The following is a 19,276-nucleotide window of genomic DNA, read 5'->3' on the forward strand; positions in this document are numbered from 1 at the left end:
AGTGTGCAGGAGACAGCTGATCAATGTTTCTCTCTCATCGATGTTTCTAACTCTCTATCCCCCTCCCTTCCTCTCTGTAAAAAATCAATAAAATATATTTTAAAAAAGAAAAGAAAAGAAATAAGACTGTCTCTATAGATATAATAGGGCCGAGGCTCGGTGCTAATGGAGAGCACTGAGGCAGCCTCACCTTTGCAGGTCCCTAAGGGTCCTCCTTCTGCCCATTCCCACCCTCGGGGTCCTGAGCCCCTCCTTGCCCCTCCAGCCTCCTAGCACCTGAAGTCAAAAGACACACGGGCAAGTCTCTGCACCAGGCTGGGGCTCAGTTTTCTCATCTGTGAAATGGGGACAATTGAAATCTGCTTCGAACATTCTTGTACTTATAAGCATTTGCTAAAATGGGAGTGTCTGTCACACAGCTGGGCCTCAGAGAATGGGAGTCCCTTTCCTGCCCTCTTTAGAAACACCTGCTGCATTACTGCTGACCTGCCTGCTGGTTATCAAGTGCCCATTCTCTCTTCAATCCTTATAACACCCCTGCGGTGCGTTCAGTACTTTTTGAAGAAGAAGACAGTGAAGTCTGAGAGACAAAGTACCATGTGCAGGGCCATTAGCTAGAATGAGCCCGCCTGACCCTAAAAACAATGGCGCCAGGTGCCCGGAAGTGACCGGCGTTACTGTGATCACTACCCCTTTCCCAGCCGCCAGCCGCCAGCCTCGGCCTTTTGATCATCTCCTGTGTCAAGCTGATGCTGAGCGCGGGGGTATCACTGAGCACAGGATCCTCTGTTATTCTGCTCTCCTGGAGCAGGAGCCTGACAACCATCAAGTGACTCCTGTGAGTGGGAAGTGCCTGAAAGACAGTGAAGCAGGTGATGGACTAGAGTCCTGGGTCCAGGAAGTCTTCTCTTGAGGACCTGATCCTTGAGAAGATAGGATGGGGCAGGAGAGCATCCAGGTAAAAGGAAGAGCGAGTGCAAAGGCCCTGGGGCAGGATCCACTGGGCATCTCTGAGGATAGAAACGCGGCCAGGGCAGCTGGAGCCCTGAGGAAGAGGGTGGGAAGAGGGGAGGGAGGGCCCTAACCAGGCAGGGCTTTTTTGGCATCTGGTAAGAAATGAGGATTTCCCTCCCTCTCTCCCTCCTTTTCCTTCCTTCCTTCCTTCCTTCCTTCCTTCCTTCCTTCCTTCCTTCCCTCCCTCCTCCCTCCCTCTCTCCCCCTTCCTCCTCTCTCCCTCCCTTCCCTCCATGCCTACTATTTTCCAGGCACTGGGCCAGGGGCTGAGGGCCTGTGAGTTTCACCCTGCCTCTCCCTCTCTTCGCATCTTCCCATGTCCCCTCCTCTCCCCTCCCCCTCCTTTCTGAACAGCTGCCCCACCCCCACTGGTCCACTCTTCCCCCTCCAGCCCTCCCCAGCCCCTCCCCCTGACAATAAGCCGAACCCTGAGCCCAGCTCTCCATAGTGTTGTCCCTTTAAGGAATCCCTAAATCCGGACACCCTCTCCTCCCCCACCTGAGAACCAATTAGGGTTCCTGAATTCAAGTAGAGGCTTTTGTGTGTCACGTGCTCGGGGAACAAAGGCCTCTCCGACAGGAATAAAAGCTTCTATTCAGGAGCCCGTTTGTTCCCATTCTAATCGTTTCCACTCCAGCCTCGCCTCCTGCCCGGTTCCCAGGGCCGCCCAGCTCGGCCTCACCTTCCCGCCTCAGCACCCACGTCAGAGCCCTGCCCGAAAGCAGGTGGCCACAGACCCAGGGCCAGGCCACCTCTTCTTCCCGAAAGACCCTGTGCTGCCAGCTGGCTCTGAACTGGGCCTGTCTCAGTGCTTCGTCCTATGGGGCTGTCGCTGTCCTCAAGGCATCGGAGGGAAGTGAGGCTCAGAGGGGGTAGGGAACCTGCCCGAGGTCACACAGCCAGTAAGAGCAGGAGGCTAGACTCTGGAGCACTATTCTCCTACCCTCAGCGGGTCCTAGAGCAGGGCAGGCACCTGCTGGGTGCCCTCTTCACAAAGCCGGGGGCCAGGCACCTGCTGGGTGTGAGAGGCTCCTCACAATGCCACGTGAGGAAACAGTGGGAGTCGGTCACAGGCAAGTCTGTACAGAATACGAGTGAGGACGGAGAGATGGGAGAGTATGGACATTCATATAGTGGAGCCGGTAAGAAGAATGTACTGATATGAAATGGTCATTGATATATTGCCAAGAGAAAAAGGCAATATGCTGGGTGTGACATAATCCCATTTGTGTAAAAGAAAAAGGAGATATCAGCACACACACACATACATGTCTTACACACTTCTCTATGTACAGAAAACATTTGAAGAGGAATACGTAATAAAATGTAGTATCTGTTTATTTCCTTTGGGGAGTGGATATGGGGAAGAGATCACTTAGTACGAGACTGTGTTGTTTAAAAAATATTTTCGTTCCATGTTCATCTATTTCTTTTATAATAATTAATTTTGTTTTATTGCAATTAACAACCATTTTAAAGTGTACAATTCAGCCCTGACCGGTTTGGCTCAGTGGACAGAGTGTCAACCTGCGGACTCAAGGGTCCCAGGTTCGATTCCGGTCAAGGGCATGTACCTTGCTTGCGGGCACATTCCCAGTGGGGAGTGTGCAGGAGGCAGCTGATCGATGTTTCTCTCTCATCGATGTTTCTGACTCTCTATCCCTCTCCCTTCCTCTCTGTAAAAAAAATAAATAAATAAAGTGTACAATTCAGTTGCATTTAGTACATTCCCAATGTTGTGCAACCATCACTTCTATTTAGTTCCAAAACATATTCATCACCCCAAAGACAAACCCCATACTCTAAGCAGTTACTTCCCATCCCTTTGTCCCCTGGCCCCTAGCAACCTCTCGCCTGCTTCCTGTCTCTATGAATCTGCCTATTCTGAATATTTCATATAAATGGAATAATAAAACGTGTGACCTTTTGTGTCTGGCTGCTTTCACTTAGCATGTTTTTGAAGTTCATTCATGTTTTGCAGTTTCATCCAATGAAATATTACTTCACACCCACCATGATGGCTATAATAGAAAAAACATTTTTAAAGAGAATTACAAGTGTTGGCAAGAATGTAGAAAAATTGGAATCGTCTGTTCATTGCTGGTGGGTATATAAAATGGTGCAGTGCTGTGAGAAACACTTTGGTGGCTCCTCAAAAAAGTTAAACGGTTCGGGGGGGGGGGGGGTGGAGGGGTGTAAGAGATTAACCAAAGGACATGTATGCATGCATATAAGCATAACCAATGGATACAGACAGTAGGGGGGTGAGGGCATGCGCTGAGGGGTGGGAGCTGCCGGGGAGAGGTCAGTGGGGGAAAAGGGAGACATGTAATACTTTAAACAATAAAGAATTTAAATTTTTAAAAAAGTTAAACATGGAATTACCATATGACCCAGCGCCTATGTATATACCTCAAATGATTGAATACAGGTATTCAAACAAAAACTTGTACATGAACGATCATAGCAGTACTATTCACAGTTGCTAAAAGATGGGAACAGGCCAGCTGGTGTGGCTCAGTGGTTGAGCATCGACCTATGAACCAGCAGGTCACAGTTTGATTCCCGGTCAGGGCACATGCCCAGGTTGCAGCCGGGTTTTGGGCTTGATCCCCAGTGTGGGGCAGGCAGGCCGAAGCCGACCAATGATTCTCTCTCATCATTGATGTTTCTATCTCTCCCTCTTCCTTCCTCTCTGAACTCAATAAAAATATTTTTTTTAAAAAAGATGGGAACAACCCACATGTCCGTCAAGTGATGAATGGATAAACTGTCTTAACCAATGAGCTCCAAATTTTTGTGATCATACAGTAAGAGGAAACAAGCTTGGACCTCATATCTCCAATATATGTAGATTTACTGATGCATCATATATATGCAATTATACTGTTATAACATCTTTGTTATAAAACATCACATGCAAAATTTTTAGAGGATGAAATAGAAAAAGTAGTGGGTCAGCTTGAGTGTCCAGGGCTCTGGACCCCCTGGGACCTGCTGGCCCTGAGTGCAAAGCAAGGCCAGCAGTCCTTCGGAGGGGCCGGCGGCCACTGCCGTGTGCATGGGGTGGCTCTCTAGATGAGATCTAACTTCCTCCTCTGAGTCACAGAGTCTGAGGTCCGAGGACGGGTTTGGGCCCTGGCTCTACCTAATTCCCAGTTGAGTCCCCTCAGGCCAGGGGCTCTGCCTTTCTGAGCCTCAGATTGTAGCCCTTACTGCATGGGGGGCGGAGAGGGCGCTGTGAGCCAGTGCCTGCCTGGCACCTGGTAATCTCTCAGTCCACAATGACAAGGATCTCAATTACTATATGAAGGAGCCAGGTCCCGACAGACCTCTGATTCCCTCTGTTCGCTAAGGATTCGCAGGACCCCTCACTGGAGGAAGGGAAGGGACAGGAGGGGGAAGCAGGGAGAAGGAGCTGGGCCTGCTCTGAGAGGCAGTGCGTGGCCTGATGGGTGAGACATCCTGGAGAGCAGAGGGAGGCCTGGGTTGAGGCCCTAATCTTACCTAATCGGCCATATGACCTTGGCCAAGTGGTAACACTTCTCTGCACCTCAGAGTCCTCATCTGTGAAATGGAGATAATGATCATTATACCTGCATCATCCAGTTCTCTAATGAGTAAATGGAATGGCACAGAAGTGCTTGCTCTGCAATAACAATTCAATAAACCACATTATTTACCTGATTGTTCATTCCATCAAGATTTATAAAGTGCCTACTATGTGCCAGCCATACAACAGGGAACAAGAAGAAAACAGTCTTACTTTCAAGATTCTTAACACACACACACAAATACACATGGTGACAAGTGCTACAGCTGAGAAAGAAACGAGGAAAAGGCAAAGGAATGAAGAGTCAGAGAAGTTCCCTAGCTGGCTTGACTCAGTGGATAGAGCATCGACCTGTGGACTGAAGGGTGCTGGGTTTCATTCTGGTCAAGGGCACATGCGCAGGTTGCAGGCTTGATCCCTAGTGTGGGGTGTGCAGGAAGCAGGTGATCAATGATTCTCTCTCATCATTGATGTTTCTATCTCTCTCTCCCTCTCCCTTCCTCTCTGAAATCAATAAAAATATATTTTAAAAAAGAAGAATCAGAGAAGTAATCAGGGAAGGTCTCATGGGGAAGTGACATTTATGCTGAAAACTGAACGATAAGGAAGTGACCAGGCGCAGAAGGGACAGCGGGATGTACAGTCAGGGAAGCATGATCAGGCTGGGGAGGTGCCCAGACTAAGATGAAGGTGCCCTCCATAAGCAAAGGGTGCTGCAGGCTAGGCTAAGGGTGCTCCGAGCTCAGGATGGTCTTTCCAGACTAAAGGAAGCCCCTAGTTGAAGGGAGCCTGGTGCTCTCCAGTCTGGAAGGGCCAGTTGATCAGAGGGAAGAGGGGGTGATGAGGCTGGAGAAGCAGGGGCCAGGTCATGCAGGGCTCTGTCGGCCGCTGTAAGGGCTCGGGTTTTGTGCTATCCGGGCAGGGAAGTCATTGCCTGGTTATTATCCGGGGCAGAGGGCAACAGCAGCTGCCGGAAAATCAGGTTTGCTGTTACATCTTGCTGAAGAGGTGGCACCTGTACAAAAATGTGGAAATAAGTGATCGGATTCCAGAATGGTTTGCACTTGCCTGTGTTCAAATCCCACCTTTCTAGTTCTTTGCTGTGTGACCTTAGGATGTTACCTGTCCTCTCCGTCTGACCTTCCTCTTCCTTCAAGTGGAGATAATAAATGTTAGCCACCTCAGTTTGGGAGAGAAGACTACATGAGTCAATTAATGCAAATTGCTTAGCAAAGCACCCGGCATATTGTAAACATGCAATAACTGGTAATTAGAGCTCCTGCTCCTACTATGATTGTTCTATTATGTCAGGTAGAGAGAGGTGGACCTGGTGACAATTAATATAGTTGACTCAAGTCCCAGGCCAACCATTTAGTGCTATGCATGGAACATAATAGACATTTAGTAAATATTTGTTGAATGAATTAATGCACCTTTCTCTTTCCATTTTTGATGAATGGGTTTCATCCTTCATCAGTCAACCCAACAATGGTTGAGCCTTAATGTAGACCCAGCACCATGCCAGACAGTAGAGATCGGGCCGTAGCTGGGCAGATGGGAAATACACGATTCAGCTGACACAGGTGCCCACTGGCTCTCCCACTCCTCCATTTCTGCTTTCCAATCCAGCTGAAATGCCAGTCTCCCCTTTCCTCTCCAAACTGCTGTACTCTCCCACTCCCTTGAGCCTCCAAAGGTCTCTAAAGGTCCACATACTTGGCGTGATATATTTTGTCCCTTTACTGGAGCGTAGACACCTCAAGAACTGGCAGCAAGTCTTACTCAGGTTTAGACACCGCCCAAGTACCTGACACGGTAGAGAAGGCATATTTGATTCATTCAAAGAAAGTGAAGAGGCAAAGATGGAGTCACCAAGTACTAGCTGTGTGACCTTGGGCAAGACACCTCTCTCCCTGGATCTCTTGTTTCTCCATCTGTAAAGCAAGAAGGGGACATCAGAGGCTCTCCATGCAGCCGTTCTCAGCCTTTTCGGAATTGGGACACTCCTGATGGAATGACATCCCCATGTGACGCGAGCTTCCTGGGCATTCAGATAAGATAGCCCGAAGCTCTATATAACCCCAGCTCTCCTGTCTCCTCAGGAGAGCATGTCAGAAGGCCAGGGAGCAAGTGGTGTTATTTATAGACATAACCTTGAATCTACTCTTTTTCACTTGTTTATTTCTCTCCTTCCTCCTCCTCCTCCTCCTCCTCCTCCTCATCCTCCTCCTCGTCCTCCTCCTCCATCTTTCCCCTCCTTCTCTTCCTCCTTTCTCCTCCTACTTCTCCTCCTCCTTCTTTCTTTCTCTTCATTTGTTTATTTTTAAAGCAAGTAAAGCATTTCAAGCTTTAGTAGAGGCAGTGGTTAGAATTTGCCTGTGTTCAAATATCAGGCCGAAGCCAAGGAGACCTTTGCTGAAATCGCTTCTTTACCTCTCCCCAGTGGAGTTACTGCACCTCAGTTTCCAGGTCTGCAAAGTGGGAGGATCATAAAAGAAGCAGCCTCGGAGGGCTGGGAGAGGGTTCAAGGAGAGCATGCGGGAAAGTTCTCAGTACCGACCGAGCAGGCGGCAAGGATTCCGTGAAGTTGTCAATATCTGCTTTTACTATTATTAGCGACATGTCACATGCGACACACTAGAACATTGGGGTAGAATGCTGAAAACTGGAAACTAAGCTAGATCAGCTTCCACCAAAGTTGACCTTTTGTGGTTTTCTGGCCTAGTCTTGGGGGTCCTGAGTGCAGACAGATTTCCCTGCTAAGATGGTCCATAGATTTATGAATAGAGCTTCTTTTTTTTTTCTTTGCCTGTTCAGCCCGTCTCTCATTCTATCCCCCTCTTAAATTTTATTTTGCTTTTTCAGTAAAGAACTATTCTTTTTTATTAAGCTACAATTTACATAAAGTAAAATGCACACATTTTAAGTGTACAGCTAGATGAGTTTTTATATATAACAACAACTCAGATTAAGTAAGATTCAGACTTTGGCCGAAACCGGTTTGGCTCAGTGGATAGAGCGTCGGCCTGCAGACTGAAGGGTCCCAGGTTCGATTCCGGTCAAGGGCATGTACCTGGGTTGCGGGCACATCCCCAGTAGGAGATGTGCAGGAGGCAGCTGATTGATGTTTCTCTCTCATCGATGTTTCTAACTCTCTATCTCTCTCCCTTCCTCTCTGTAAAAAATCAATAAAACATATATATATATAAAAAAAAAAGATTCAGACTTTGTCTATTACAGTGACCACTCACCATGTGTGGCTAGTTGCACACTTAAAATGTGGCCAGGCCAACCTAAGGAGTACCAGAAGCACAAAATATACATTGGATATTGATGAATGTAAAAGATATCATTACTAATTTAATAATGATTACATGTTGAAGTCTAATGTTTTGAATATTTTGCTAACATACATTTTACCTGTTTCCTTTTTTGTAAATGTGGCTACTAGAAAATTTTAAATTACATATGTGACTTGCAGCTGTGGATTGCATCTTACTTCTATTGGGCAGCACTGGTATAGCACACTATATATATATATATATATATATATATATATATATATATATATATATATTTCCCAGTGCACGAAATTTATGCATGCGGAGGGGAGGGTGTCCCTCAGCCCGTCCTGAACCCTCTCCAATCTGGGACCCCTCAGGGGATGTCACTCTCGCAATCCAGGACGGCTGGCTCCTAACCACTCACTAGCCTGCCTGCCTGATTGCCCCTAACCACTCTGTCTGCCAGCCTGCTCACCCCCAGTTGCCTTCCCTGCCGGCCTGATTGACCCCAACCACCCCCCGCCTGCCAGCCTGATTACCTCCAACTGCCCTCCCCTCCTGGCCTGCCACCATGGCTTTGTCCGGAAGGATGTCTGGAAGGTCTCCTGGTCTAATTAACATATTACCGACAACAATTAAGGCTTGGCTAGAACAAGACTGCGCACAGAGACCACAAGGGGGTGCACCAAGAAAGCATAAAAGATGCGGAGACAAAAAAACATGACAGAAATGGAGGATATGGAGCTAAAAAGCGCAATTTTGAGGGCTTGCCATAAATTTGTGCAGAGCCTCACGAAAACTAATGAGACCCTCGATGCTACGATAAAGAAATTAGAAAGTAAGCATACACGGACTGAAATAAAGAATAGTATACCCAATAGCAGACCAGAGGAGCACAAGAATCAAACCAAAGATTCGACAAAAAACACCCAATTGGAAAAGCATAATGAAAAAAGAATCCGAAAGTGTGAAGATAGTGTAAGGAGCCTCTGGGACAGCTTTAAGCGGACTAATATCAGAGTCATTGGAGTGCCAGAAGATGAGAGACAGCAAGATATTGAAAACCTATTTCAAGAAATAATGGCAGAAAACTTCCCCCACCTGGAGAAAGAAATGGACTTACAGGTCCAAGAAGCGCAGAGAACCCCAAACAAAAGGAATCCAAAGAGGACCACACCAAGACACATCATCATTAAAATGCCAAGAGCAAAAGACAAAGAGAAAATCTTAAAAGCAGCAAGAGAAAGAGGCTCAATTACCTACAAGGGAATACCCATACGACTGTCAGCTGATTTCTCAACAGAAACTTTGCAGGCCAGAAGGGAATGGCAAGAAATATTCAAAGTGCTGAATACCAAGAACCTACAACCAAGATTACTTTATCCAGCAAAGCTATCATTCAGAATTGAAGGTCAGATAAAGAGCTTCACAGATAAGGAAAAGCTAAAGGAGTTCATCACCGCCAAACCAGTATTATATGAAATGCTGAAAGGTATCCTTTAAGAAGAGGAAGAAGAAGAAAAAGGTAAAGATACAAATTATGAACAACAAATATGCATCTATCAACAAATGAATCTAAGAATCAAGTGAATAAATAACCTGATGTACAGAATGAACTGGTGACTATAATGAATCAGGGACATAGAAAGGGAATGGACTGACTATTCTTGGGGGGGAAAGGGGAATGGGAGATTCAGGAAGAGACTGGACAAAAATCATGCACCTATGGATGAACTCAGTGGGTGGGGCGTGAGGGTGGAGGGTGGGGTGGGAGCTGGAAAGGAGGGGAGTTATGGGGGGAAAAAAGAGGAACAAATGTAATAATCTGAACAATAAAGATTAAAAAAAAAACATATTACCCTTTTATTAGTATAGATATATATGTATTTTTTAAAATTAATTTCAGAGAGGAAGGGAGAAGGGGAGAGAGATAGAAACATCAACAATGAGAGGGAAACATTGATTGGCTGCCTCCTGCATGCCCCACACTGGGGATCGAGCCTGTAACCCAGGCATGTGCCCTGACCGAGAATCAAACCGTGACCTCCTGGTTCATAGGTTGACACTCAACCACTGAGCCATGCCAGCCGGGTGGTATAGAACATTTTTATCCTCCAGAAAATTCTCGCTTGCTTTCCAGTCAATATCTGCTCCCTTTTCCCCAAAGATAAACATTATTCTGACTTCTGTCCCCATAGATTGATTTTGCCAATCCAGAACTTCATATAACTGGAATAATACAATATGTATTTTTTGGTATCTGGCCTCTTTTGCTCAATATAATATGTGTGGTTTTTTTTTAATTCATTTGTGTATCAGTCATATGTTCCTTTTTATTTTTGCATAGTATTCCATTGTATATCATAGTTTATTTATTTCCCCCTGATGAACATTTGGATTATTTCCAATTTCTATTATGAATAATGCTGCTATGACTGTTCTTGAAAAAAGTCTTTAAGTCGTCTTGTTCAAATTATTTTTACTATGTTTTTTTTTAATGCTAAGATGAATTCATCCTCACAGAAAAAATCTACACCCATACTAACACACAATATACACCCATGTTAGTGGTTTAATGTTAATGCTTTATGATTTAGTCCTTCCAGACCTTTTCTGCATATACTGAATCATGTATTATCACTATTAATAAATCTATCCCTTTGGTGGCTCCTCCCTTGGCTGCTGAGCCCAGGAGATGGCTGCATATTGATCCTTGCCCTTCCTGTTCTAAAGTCTCTAGGAGACCAAAACTGGGAAGGATGCAGGGATGGTCCAGGGAGGGCAAATATTATGGGGCTCCTTGCACGATTCCCTGATTACCTGTATCCATGGCAGACATTGCTAATCAATCACAGCTTTCTATCCTTGCCCAGCCCTAGTCACTACTAATCGATAGAAAAACTGAAACCAATTTCCCAGCTCTGAAATCGGCTGGCCACCTTCCATTCTGCTGATGAATAAACTAGGGCTCAGGGAGGGGAAGAGCATGCTTCAAGGTCAGAGATGGAGCCTCAGGCTCCCGACTCCCTGTCTAATGTTTTTTTCTGTTACATTCACTGATTCCAAAAAAAATGATTTCCCTGGGATCCCTGGAAGCCTGGCCTCTGGGAAGAGGGTGTTTTGCTCCTCGGACAGGGCTCAGAGATGGGCCCCCCTCTCGCCAGCCCCTCAGCTCATGCCCTGCCTGAGTGTAGCCAGAAGCCCCTGCCAACAGCCTGGCAGCCCCTCCCCCACAGCCACTACTGACAGACCTGTGGTTTCTGCTCTCCAGGTCTGCAGTTTCAGTTTCCCAAAATAAACATTTAAAAAAATAAAGGAGGCATGCTCTTAGCATCTTTGTCTTCAGCCCGAGAATGGTGGGGTTATTAACTGAGCAGACTACATCAAATAATTACAGCAGACGGGCGATTCAGATGCCGAAACCATAAACTCCTTTTCAGCAACGCGTCACACCAGCTCTGGCTGTCACTGGAAGTGACAGTGAGAAAGTGGGGGAGTCAGCAGGTCTGACCAGACTGTGGGTGTCCTCAGCTGGGCAAGCAGAATAGTTTATTTAATTCCCTCCCTGCCAGGACTGGGGGCGGGGGGCGGGGGGTAAAGGCAGGTAGGGGGGGATGGAGACAATTCTGATAATGTCAGAATCAGGTGGAGCAGGCTTCTTAGACTTGCTTCACACACTCACTGGCTGTGTGATCTTGGACGTGTCATTTCAGGTGTCTGAGTCTAGTTTCTTCATCTGTAAACAAGTGTCTTAATAAACCTACTACATTGGATTACTGAGGTGATTAAGATGACTTGGTGGAAAAGATGTATATAAAATTCTTGTATTTGTCGCCAGACTGTAAGCTCCGTGAGAATAGGAGAGCCGTCTGTCTCATTCACGGTCGCATCCTCCCGTCCTACCCAGCACAGGGACTGGTTCCAGGCACAGTACCTGATAAGCAACTCGGCAGGACCGCGGTTAAGGCATGGTGCTGAGGACAGGGATGCTGATGGAGATGGCGACGAGGCTGAGTCAGGCACCTGACCCTTAAATAGGTCTCATTCCAGCGTGTCAGCCCAGACCGTCTATAATAACAAATGGATTGTTATGCATCGAATAGGAAGAGAAAGTAATGTAGTGGTCCATCGGAGAGGTTCTGGCATCAGACTTAAGTTCAAATCTCAGCTCCCCCACTACCTACCATTCTGATCTGTATTAGCAAGTTTATCACTCAACACGTCTATTTCCAGATCTGGAAAATAGGGACCCACCTCATAGAGTTGTAAGAATTGAATGAGTTTCCGGAAGCAGTGCTTAATACAGGGCCTGGAACACAGTAACGGTTCAATAAATATTAGCTATTACTTTCCCCATTTACTATGTCACTTCAGACAAATTACTTATCTTTCCTAAGACTTGTTTTCCTGGTCAGTAAAATAAAATACAATAGTTTCTACCTTGAAGAATTACTGGGAGAATGAAATGGGAAAATTCCTGAAAAGTGCTTAGCACCATGTCTAGTATGTGGAAAGAACCTAATTTCTAGATGATGATGATGATGATGATGATGATGATGAAGTTAAAAATAAGGTGCCATGGGAGAAAAGAGAGTAAATTCATTTGCTGCATAGGCACTGGGATCAGAGAAAGGTTTATAATAGATGATTTTTCTGGGTAACAACTTGATTGAGATGCAATTTATATACCATACAATTAATTCATTTAAAGTGTATAATTCAGTAGTTTTTAGTATATTCACAGAATTCTGCAAACATCATCATAATTAACTTTAGCAGATTTTCACCACTCCAAATAGAAAACTGTACACAGTTCTCTCCAGCTCTCCCCGACTCCCCATCCCTCAGCCCTAGGCACCCACCAGTGTACTTCCTGTTTCTGTGGATTTGCCTACTGTGAGCATCTCATGTAAATGGAATCGTACGATGTGTGACCTCCTGTGTCTGGCTGCTTTCACTCAGCATAATGTTTTCAAGACTCACCTGTGTTGGAGCATAGCTCAGTCATGCATTCCTTTTTAGGAGCAAATAAAACTCAGTTGTATAGAACTGATGTACATGTGGGTGTTTCCACATTTTGGCTGTTATGAATAATGCTGCTGTGAACCTTCAAGTACAAGTTTTCGCGTGGACATATGTTTCCATTTCTCTGGAGTAGAGACGAGGAGTGGAGTTGCCGGGCTTGTGGTGATTCTGTTGACCCTTTCGAGGACCTCTGTTCCAGGCTGGTTCCCATCCCACCAGCCATGTGGGAAGGTTCCAGTTTCCCCACACCCTTACCAGCATTTGTAATTATCTGTCTTTTTTATTATAACACAGTCATCTTAGTGGGTGGAGACTGGGACGTCTCTGTGTTTTGATGGCACTCCTTATGGTTAATAACGCTGAGCATTTTTTCATGCGCTTCTTGGCCATTTATGTATCTTCTTTGGAAAACTGTCTTTTGAGCTCCTTTGCCCATTTTCAATCGGATAATTTATCTTTTTTATTATTGAGTTTTACAACTTCTTTATATCTTCTAGATACAAGTCCCTTATCAAATATATGCTTGGCAAAATGTTCCTTCTGTTCTGTGGGTTGTTTTTTATGTTTCTTCATAGTGCCCTTCGAAGCACCGAAGTTTTTAATTTTAATGATGTCCCATTGACCTCCCTTTCTTTGTATAGTTTTAGCTCTTACACTGAGACCTTTGACCCATTTTGAGCTGGTGCCTGTATGTGCTGTGAGGTGGAGGCACAATTTCGTTCTTTTGCGTATGGAATCCAGTTATCCCAGCGCCGTTTGTTGAAGAGGCTGGATTATTTTTGGACTCTCACTTCTATTCTATTCTAATATCTATGTTGTGTCTTTATGCCAGTACCACACTGTCTTCAACTTGAACTGGACCAATTAACTGGCTCTGCGGGTGCAGTCAGAGCCGCCTTCCCTTTCCACGGTGCCTCAGAGGTTCCCAGGTGCGTTCGTGCACGTGACCTCACTCGAGTCCTGCAGGACTCAGAGCGAACGGACGCTCAGATGGCTGAGTGGCGCGTCCCTGGACTCAACCAGAAGCTGCGGTGGTTCCAGGACCCACCTGTGCATCCTTTGACTCTTGGTCAAGTGCTCTCATTACCCCAGCGGTTCACCTGCTGGTCGAGTCCAGAAATTTGGGGAAAGGAAAAAATATTTTAAAAATTAGGGCAGCAAAAAGGAGGGAGGGTGAAAACAGACTGATTATAAATGTTTGGCTCCTCACCAGCTTATGATAAATTTTCCCTTCTCCTGCTTGGACAAGAAATGGATGTTCTGGGTAATCCAGGGTTTTGCTTGAGTATTGCATTTTCAAAGAATGAGAACACAGTGACATACTCTCAACACTAAAACCACAGGGACTATAATTTAATCTTTCATTCTGTTATTGTTGTCATTCTAGAGGACTTTTTGGTTTATTTTAGAGCAATATTTCTTTAAGAGTGGTCCAAGGAAACCCAGAGCCCCCATCCACCCTTCATCTGCTGAAAGTCACTGGGTGATATTTTAAGCCCAATAAGGTTTGGGAACCATTGTTTTAGAGCAGTGAAAGCCAAATTGTGGATACCAACGAGCATTGCCCTCAAGAGATGCAGGCATTCTGCTTAAGCGAGCGTTCTGGATAATACAGTAGATTCATGCACCTCATTTCCTTCAAGACTTTGGTAAAACACCACCCCTTCCTATGAGAACTTTCCTGATTTCAAATTTCATGTCACTCTCTGCCCAACGCCTCCCACCTTCCTTATCCCTTCCCTTCTCCACAGCACTAAACAACATCTAACTGACATATCAATCAATCAATCAATCATCAATATATTTAACTATCTATCATCTGTCTATCTATCATCTATCTATCTATTTATTATCTGGTCCTGTCTTTAGAAAGCAAACTTCACAAATGTAGGTGCTTGGAATACAGCGCTTCAGACAGTGTCTGCTGGGTAGCAGGTGTTCAATAAACACTGTGGAGAGAATGCGTGTGCCATGTCGCCTCTTAGTGTGTGGGCATTATGCCATTTGCCCTGTCTTTCTTGAAAGGATTTTTTAAACTATAAAGCAAGTTATTCTCTAGTTCTCTGAGTGATGCTCAGTGTGTGTAGCACTAGAGAGAAAGAGCTGGAGCCACATCCTCTAATCTCCTAATTCTGGAGTCGGGGCCAGTTGCTCTGGAGATCATTTTCCCTTAATACCGCTGAGATCCTCAATTTACGATGAGGATCTTGCGTGTACAGCTGCATTGTCCTGGGAGGCTACCCCTAGGCTGACGCCTTGCCCCTGGTGTGAATAACTGGGCCGAAGCAGCCAGGCTGAGATGACCCTGAGATGGAGGCGACCTCTATAAGCCCACCCCACACATTTCTGTGCTTGGAACCAGGCCGTGAAAGTGTACGCTTCCTCCTCCGAGGTCCCGAACGAGGAGCTAATAAATGGATCTTCTCAATCTGCTTCTCAGGTCGGCGTGGCTGGCTCTGACCCTCACCATTCCCTCACCGCAAGCCACCTGCCCACAGCACCAGCACACACTCACTGCTCATGGGTCCCGGGGTCCCCCACTCCCCGTACCTCTCCGCCGGCCCCACGTGACACACAAGGGGCTCGAGGTGTGGACCCAGGAGCAGTCAGCGCCCTAACACTGTGCTCCCTGCTGGCCTTCCTCTCCCCAGGACACCCCGGTGCTCCAGTTTGTACTGAGATGGCAGAAGTGCTGTGTGGGGGCGCCCCTCAACCTGAGTTCAGGGGCGTCTGAGAAACTGTGGGGCCAGTAGGAGGATAACAGGAAAAAACAAGCTGGTTTCTCCCTTCGCACACACGGGCGGCAGGATATACCTGCTGAGTGTCCCCAGAAGGTGGAGGAAACCATTAGCTCCAGTCTCTCACGTTCTTCTAAGTGTGGTGGTTGGGGGAGGCGGGGTGGACGAGGAGGAGGGGGAGGGCACCCCTCCCGAGGTCGGGGTTGGGGTGCCCAGGGCTGCTGCACGCGGTAGTAAAAGGTGGCCAGCTGCCTGGAGAGTGGGTGTCCCGGGAGAAGAGGGGCTGTCGCCGGGTGCAGGGCTCAGGTAGAGGCGGGGCGGCGCGGAGGGGAGTGGGAGGGAGGGAGGGGCTTTGTGCACTGAGACCCCAGCAGGTGGGCATTTGGGGGGGCGGGGGCCCCCTGGCCTGACCCGTTCTGGTGGAAAATGACGGCGGGAATATGGGTGGGGAGGGCGCCGCGGCTCCAGGGCGTCCAGCCTGGCCCTCAGGGTTCCCTGCTGGACGGAGGGAGCTGCGCGGGGCGAAGGCCCCCAGGAGCCTGACTGACCGGGGGCCCCTCAGGGACCCACAGGTGGGGTGTGGGGAGGGGCGCGGGGAGTGACGATGTCTGCCTTCTGGGCAGCATCTCCCACTGAGCCGACCGAGTAACTCCAGACGCAGGGCAGGCGGTGAGGGCTTCCACCCGAGGGAGGGGCTTCGAGGGGTCACCCAGAGGGGAGGTGCGCAGCGGGGCCTCGGGCTCCTGGACGGGGAAGGGGGGTCCCTAGTAGGCACTGACCCCCCCCCCCCAGGCTGTGCGGGGAGCAGCTGGGACCGCTTTACCGAATCCAGACAAAAGTCTAAGTGGGGCTGACAGGAGCGGGGGGTGAGGGGGGCAGGGGTGCTCACCTGGGGGTGCGGTGGTGGCAAACTGGGGACCCGGGACGGGCTGCGGGGCTCTGGACGGAGGGGTTTGGGGGAGCTGAGGGGTCTCATTCGGAAGCAAGCGATACGGTTTCCACTGGGGTGCTGATGGCGCGCCCCACTCGGAGGCGAGGCCCCGGGGGGCTCCCCAAGTTAGACGTGGGGGTATGGGACACGGAGAGGGCTGCGGGCCGCCGAGGGCGACCCCTAAATTCGGTTCAGAGGCCACTGGGGGCTCGGAGGCGGCTCTCGCCCCGACGGGGGTCTGGGGGGATCCTCACCCGCTGGAGCCGCGGCGGGACTGGGGGGCCTGGGCTGTCTCCCCGACCAGGGAGATCGGGGATCTCCTAGTGCCGGCGGCGGGCCTGAGAGGGAGGGTCCCCGGTCCGGAACCGAGCTACCTGGAGGCACCGGGAAGCGCTTCGCTCCGGGAGGGCGTTCCCGCGGCCCGGCCCCGCGCAGGGGAGGGGGGGTGCGGCCGCGCCCCGGGCCCGGCCCACCTCGGGATTCGGGGTCTCTCTCGCCCTCGGGGACCCGGGCACCCGGCGGAGCGGGGTCCGGGCGCCGCCGCCTCCGCGGGCGCCGGGACGCGCGGGCGAGCGCGGGGCTTTATGCGCGCCGGGCGGCGGGGGGAGGAGCCGGCAGGTCGGCCCCCGGCGGCCCTCCCCTCGGCCGTCCCCGCCCGCCCGCCCGAGCGGGGTCGGGGGAGGGGGCAGCATGGCCTGTCCGTCCGGCCCCCTTCGCCGCGCACCTCATCTGCCCCGCGCCGATCGCTGCCGCCGCCGCCGCCGCTCCGCTGCCCGCGCCGCCCGCGGCTCCCGATGGAGACTGACGCGCCCCAGCCCGGCCTCGCCTCCCCGGACTCGCCGCACGACCCCTGGTACGGCCCGGCCCGGCCCGCCCGGCCTGCCCGGCCCGCGCCCGCCCCGGCCCCGCCAACATGGCCGATCCGGGTCGGGCCGGGCCTCCCCGGCGCCCGGGCCCGCGCCCCCCGCGCCCCGGCTCCCGGCGCTCACGCGGGCCCTTTGTGTCTCTCCTGCTCCCGCAGCAAGATGTTCATCGGGGGACTCAGCTGGCAGACGACGCAGGGTGAGCGCGCCGGAGCCGCCGGCCGCAGGGCACCCGGACCCGGCGCCGAGCGGACCCCCAGCCCGGCCCGCGCCCGCTGACCCCGGCGCCCGGCGCTCTCCTCCGCGCCCCGCCCGGGACCCCGAGAGCGCGGGGCGATCGGCGAGCGCGCACGGCCCCGCGGGTGGAGGGGAGGCGGCGAGGGGCTCGGGGGGCACCGGGGGGTGGGCTGGGCCCCCGGGACCCGCCGGCGGCAGCGCCAACTCCGCTCGCACCTGCGGCTCAAACTTTTGTGAGGCGGCTCCCGACGCGGCGGGAACCGGCCGGAGTCGTCCCCCCTCCAGCCCCGCGCGGCCCTCGGCTTCCTGGGGCCCCTGCGGGCGCCCGGAGCCGGCACCGGAGTCCGGGGAGGGCGGGGGGGGGGGGTACGAGCGCTCCGGCCGCCGGGCGCGGGGGCGGCGGGGCCGCGCGGGTCACCGGGGGCAGAGGACGGGGGAGGGGAGGGAGGCCGGGCGGGCCGGTGCGAGGCGGGTGTGTGTTGCAGAAGGGCTGCGCGAGTACTTCGGCCAGTTCGGGGAGGTGAAGGAGTGCCTGGTGATGCGGGACCCCCTGACCAAGCGATCCAGGTGAGCCCCTCGCCGCCCTCCTGCGCGCGCCCCCGCCCGCTCTCCGCCGGGTCACCATCTGCCTCTCCTCCCCGCGCAGGGGCTTCGGCTTCGTCACCTTCGTGGACCAGGCGGGGGTGGATAAGGTGCTGGCGCAGTCACGGCACGAGCTCGACTCCAAAACAGTGAGTGGCCTCGCGGCTCCGGGGGTCCTGGGAGCGGGAGGCCGCGGAGGAGAGATCGGGGCTCTGCCCAGGGGCAGTCGGACGGGGTCCTGACGGAAGGGGGGAGTTTTCCGAGTAGAAGGGCTGCCAGGCTCGGAAACTTTGTCACTAGAGTTGAAGGCAGAGAGAAGAGAAACCACCCAGGCCTGCCCTGAGGTGCTCCATCTCCCGACCCCTCCAGTGTAGGTGAGGGAAGGCTCAGCTGCCCCCCCCCCCCCCGCACCCCCGGCCCCCATAAGTGCTCATCTTCATGCCTCCGGGAGGAGGCTGGGGTGGGGCGAGGGCTGCAGGGACCCACCCCGTGGCTTCTGTGAACTGCAACTAGTATTTGGCGCTGCCACCCCCTCATTCCAGACCAATGGCAGCGCACCCCTGAACACCCCCTCCCGCCCCCCCTGACTTTTGGGCAGTGAACTCCTTGCTCTGTGACGTGCTGTACCAGGAAGGGTTCCTGAGGGGGAGCCGGCCTGCCTGGAAAGAGCCCTCTGAGGCTGGCTCTTAGCGGCCTGGTTGGGATTCAAACTGCTGGAACAGTTTTGCTGTTGTCCCACAGCTCCCGGGTGTCTTGGGCCCTGCAGGGGGCGCTGGCCCAGGCCCTGGCTCAAGGGGAGAGGGAAACGGAGAAAGTGATAGGGGTTACTCTGTGAGGGGGTGACCTGTGACTGGGGAGACCATCTGCCCAGGGGCCGGGACAGTGTGCTCTCTCTCCACACTCCCCGACTCTCCGCCAGCCCTGGGCCTCCCTGCTTGGGGCCGGTGCTGGCTCCTGTTTACCTGCAACAATAGCTGGTTGTGCCCAAGAATTTGTTAAGTTACCGCCTGTCCCCGCTCCTGTTATCTCCGCCAGGGCTCCCACTCCTG

The 19,276-nt window shown here is 51.1% G+C and overlaps 1 protein-coding gene across 5 annotated transcripts in view; it reads left to right on the forward strand.

The window, feature by feature from the left end:
* The first annotated feature begins 10,831 nt into the window (after positions 1-10,831).
* The window catches only part of MSI1 (musashi RNA binding protein 1), a 29,229-nt gene continuing 20,784 nt past the window's right edge, over positions 10,832-19,276 (forward strand). For 2 of the 5 annotated variants that reach the window (XM_070399867.1, XM_070399869.1), the window contains exons 1-4: positions 17,215-17,398; positions 17,567-17,607; positions 18,131-18,212; positions 18,292-18,376. In XM_070399867.1, the coding sequence (XP_070255968.1) occupies positions 17,340-17,398; positions 17,567-17,607; positions 18,131-18,212; positions 18,292-18,376 (267 nt within the window). In that variant the 5' untranslated portion in view covers positions 17,215-17,339. Of the gene's footprint in view, positions 10,848-17,214; positions 17,399-17,566; positions 17,608-18,130; positions 18,213-18,291; positions 18,377-19,276 lie in introns of those variants that run through there. The other 3 variants (XM_070399865.1, XM_070399866.1, XM_070399868.1) reach the window with 2 other exon arrangements.

This window comes from Myotis yumanensis, unplaced genomic scaffold (assembly GCF_028538775.1).
Source record: "Myotis yumanensis isolate MYYU_CA2020_CCGP unplaced genomic scaffold, mMyoYum1.0.hap1 SCAF_19, whole genome shotgun sequence".
Classification (NCBI taxonomy): Eukaryota; Metazoa; Chordata; class Mammalia; order Chiroptera; family Vespertilionidae; genus Myotis; species Myotis yumanensis.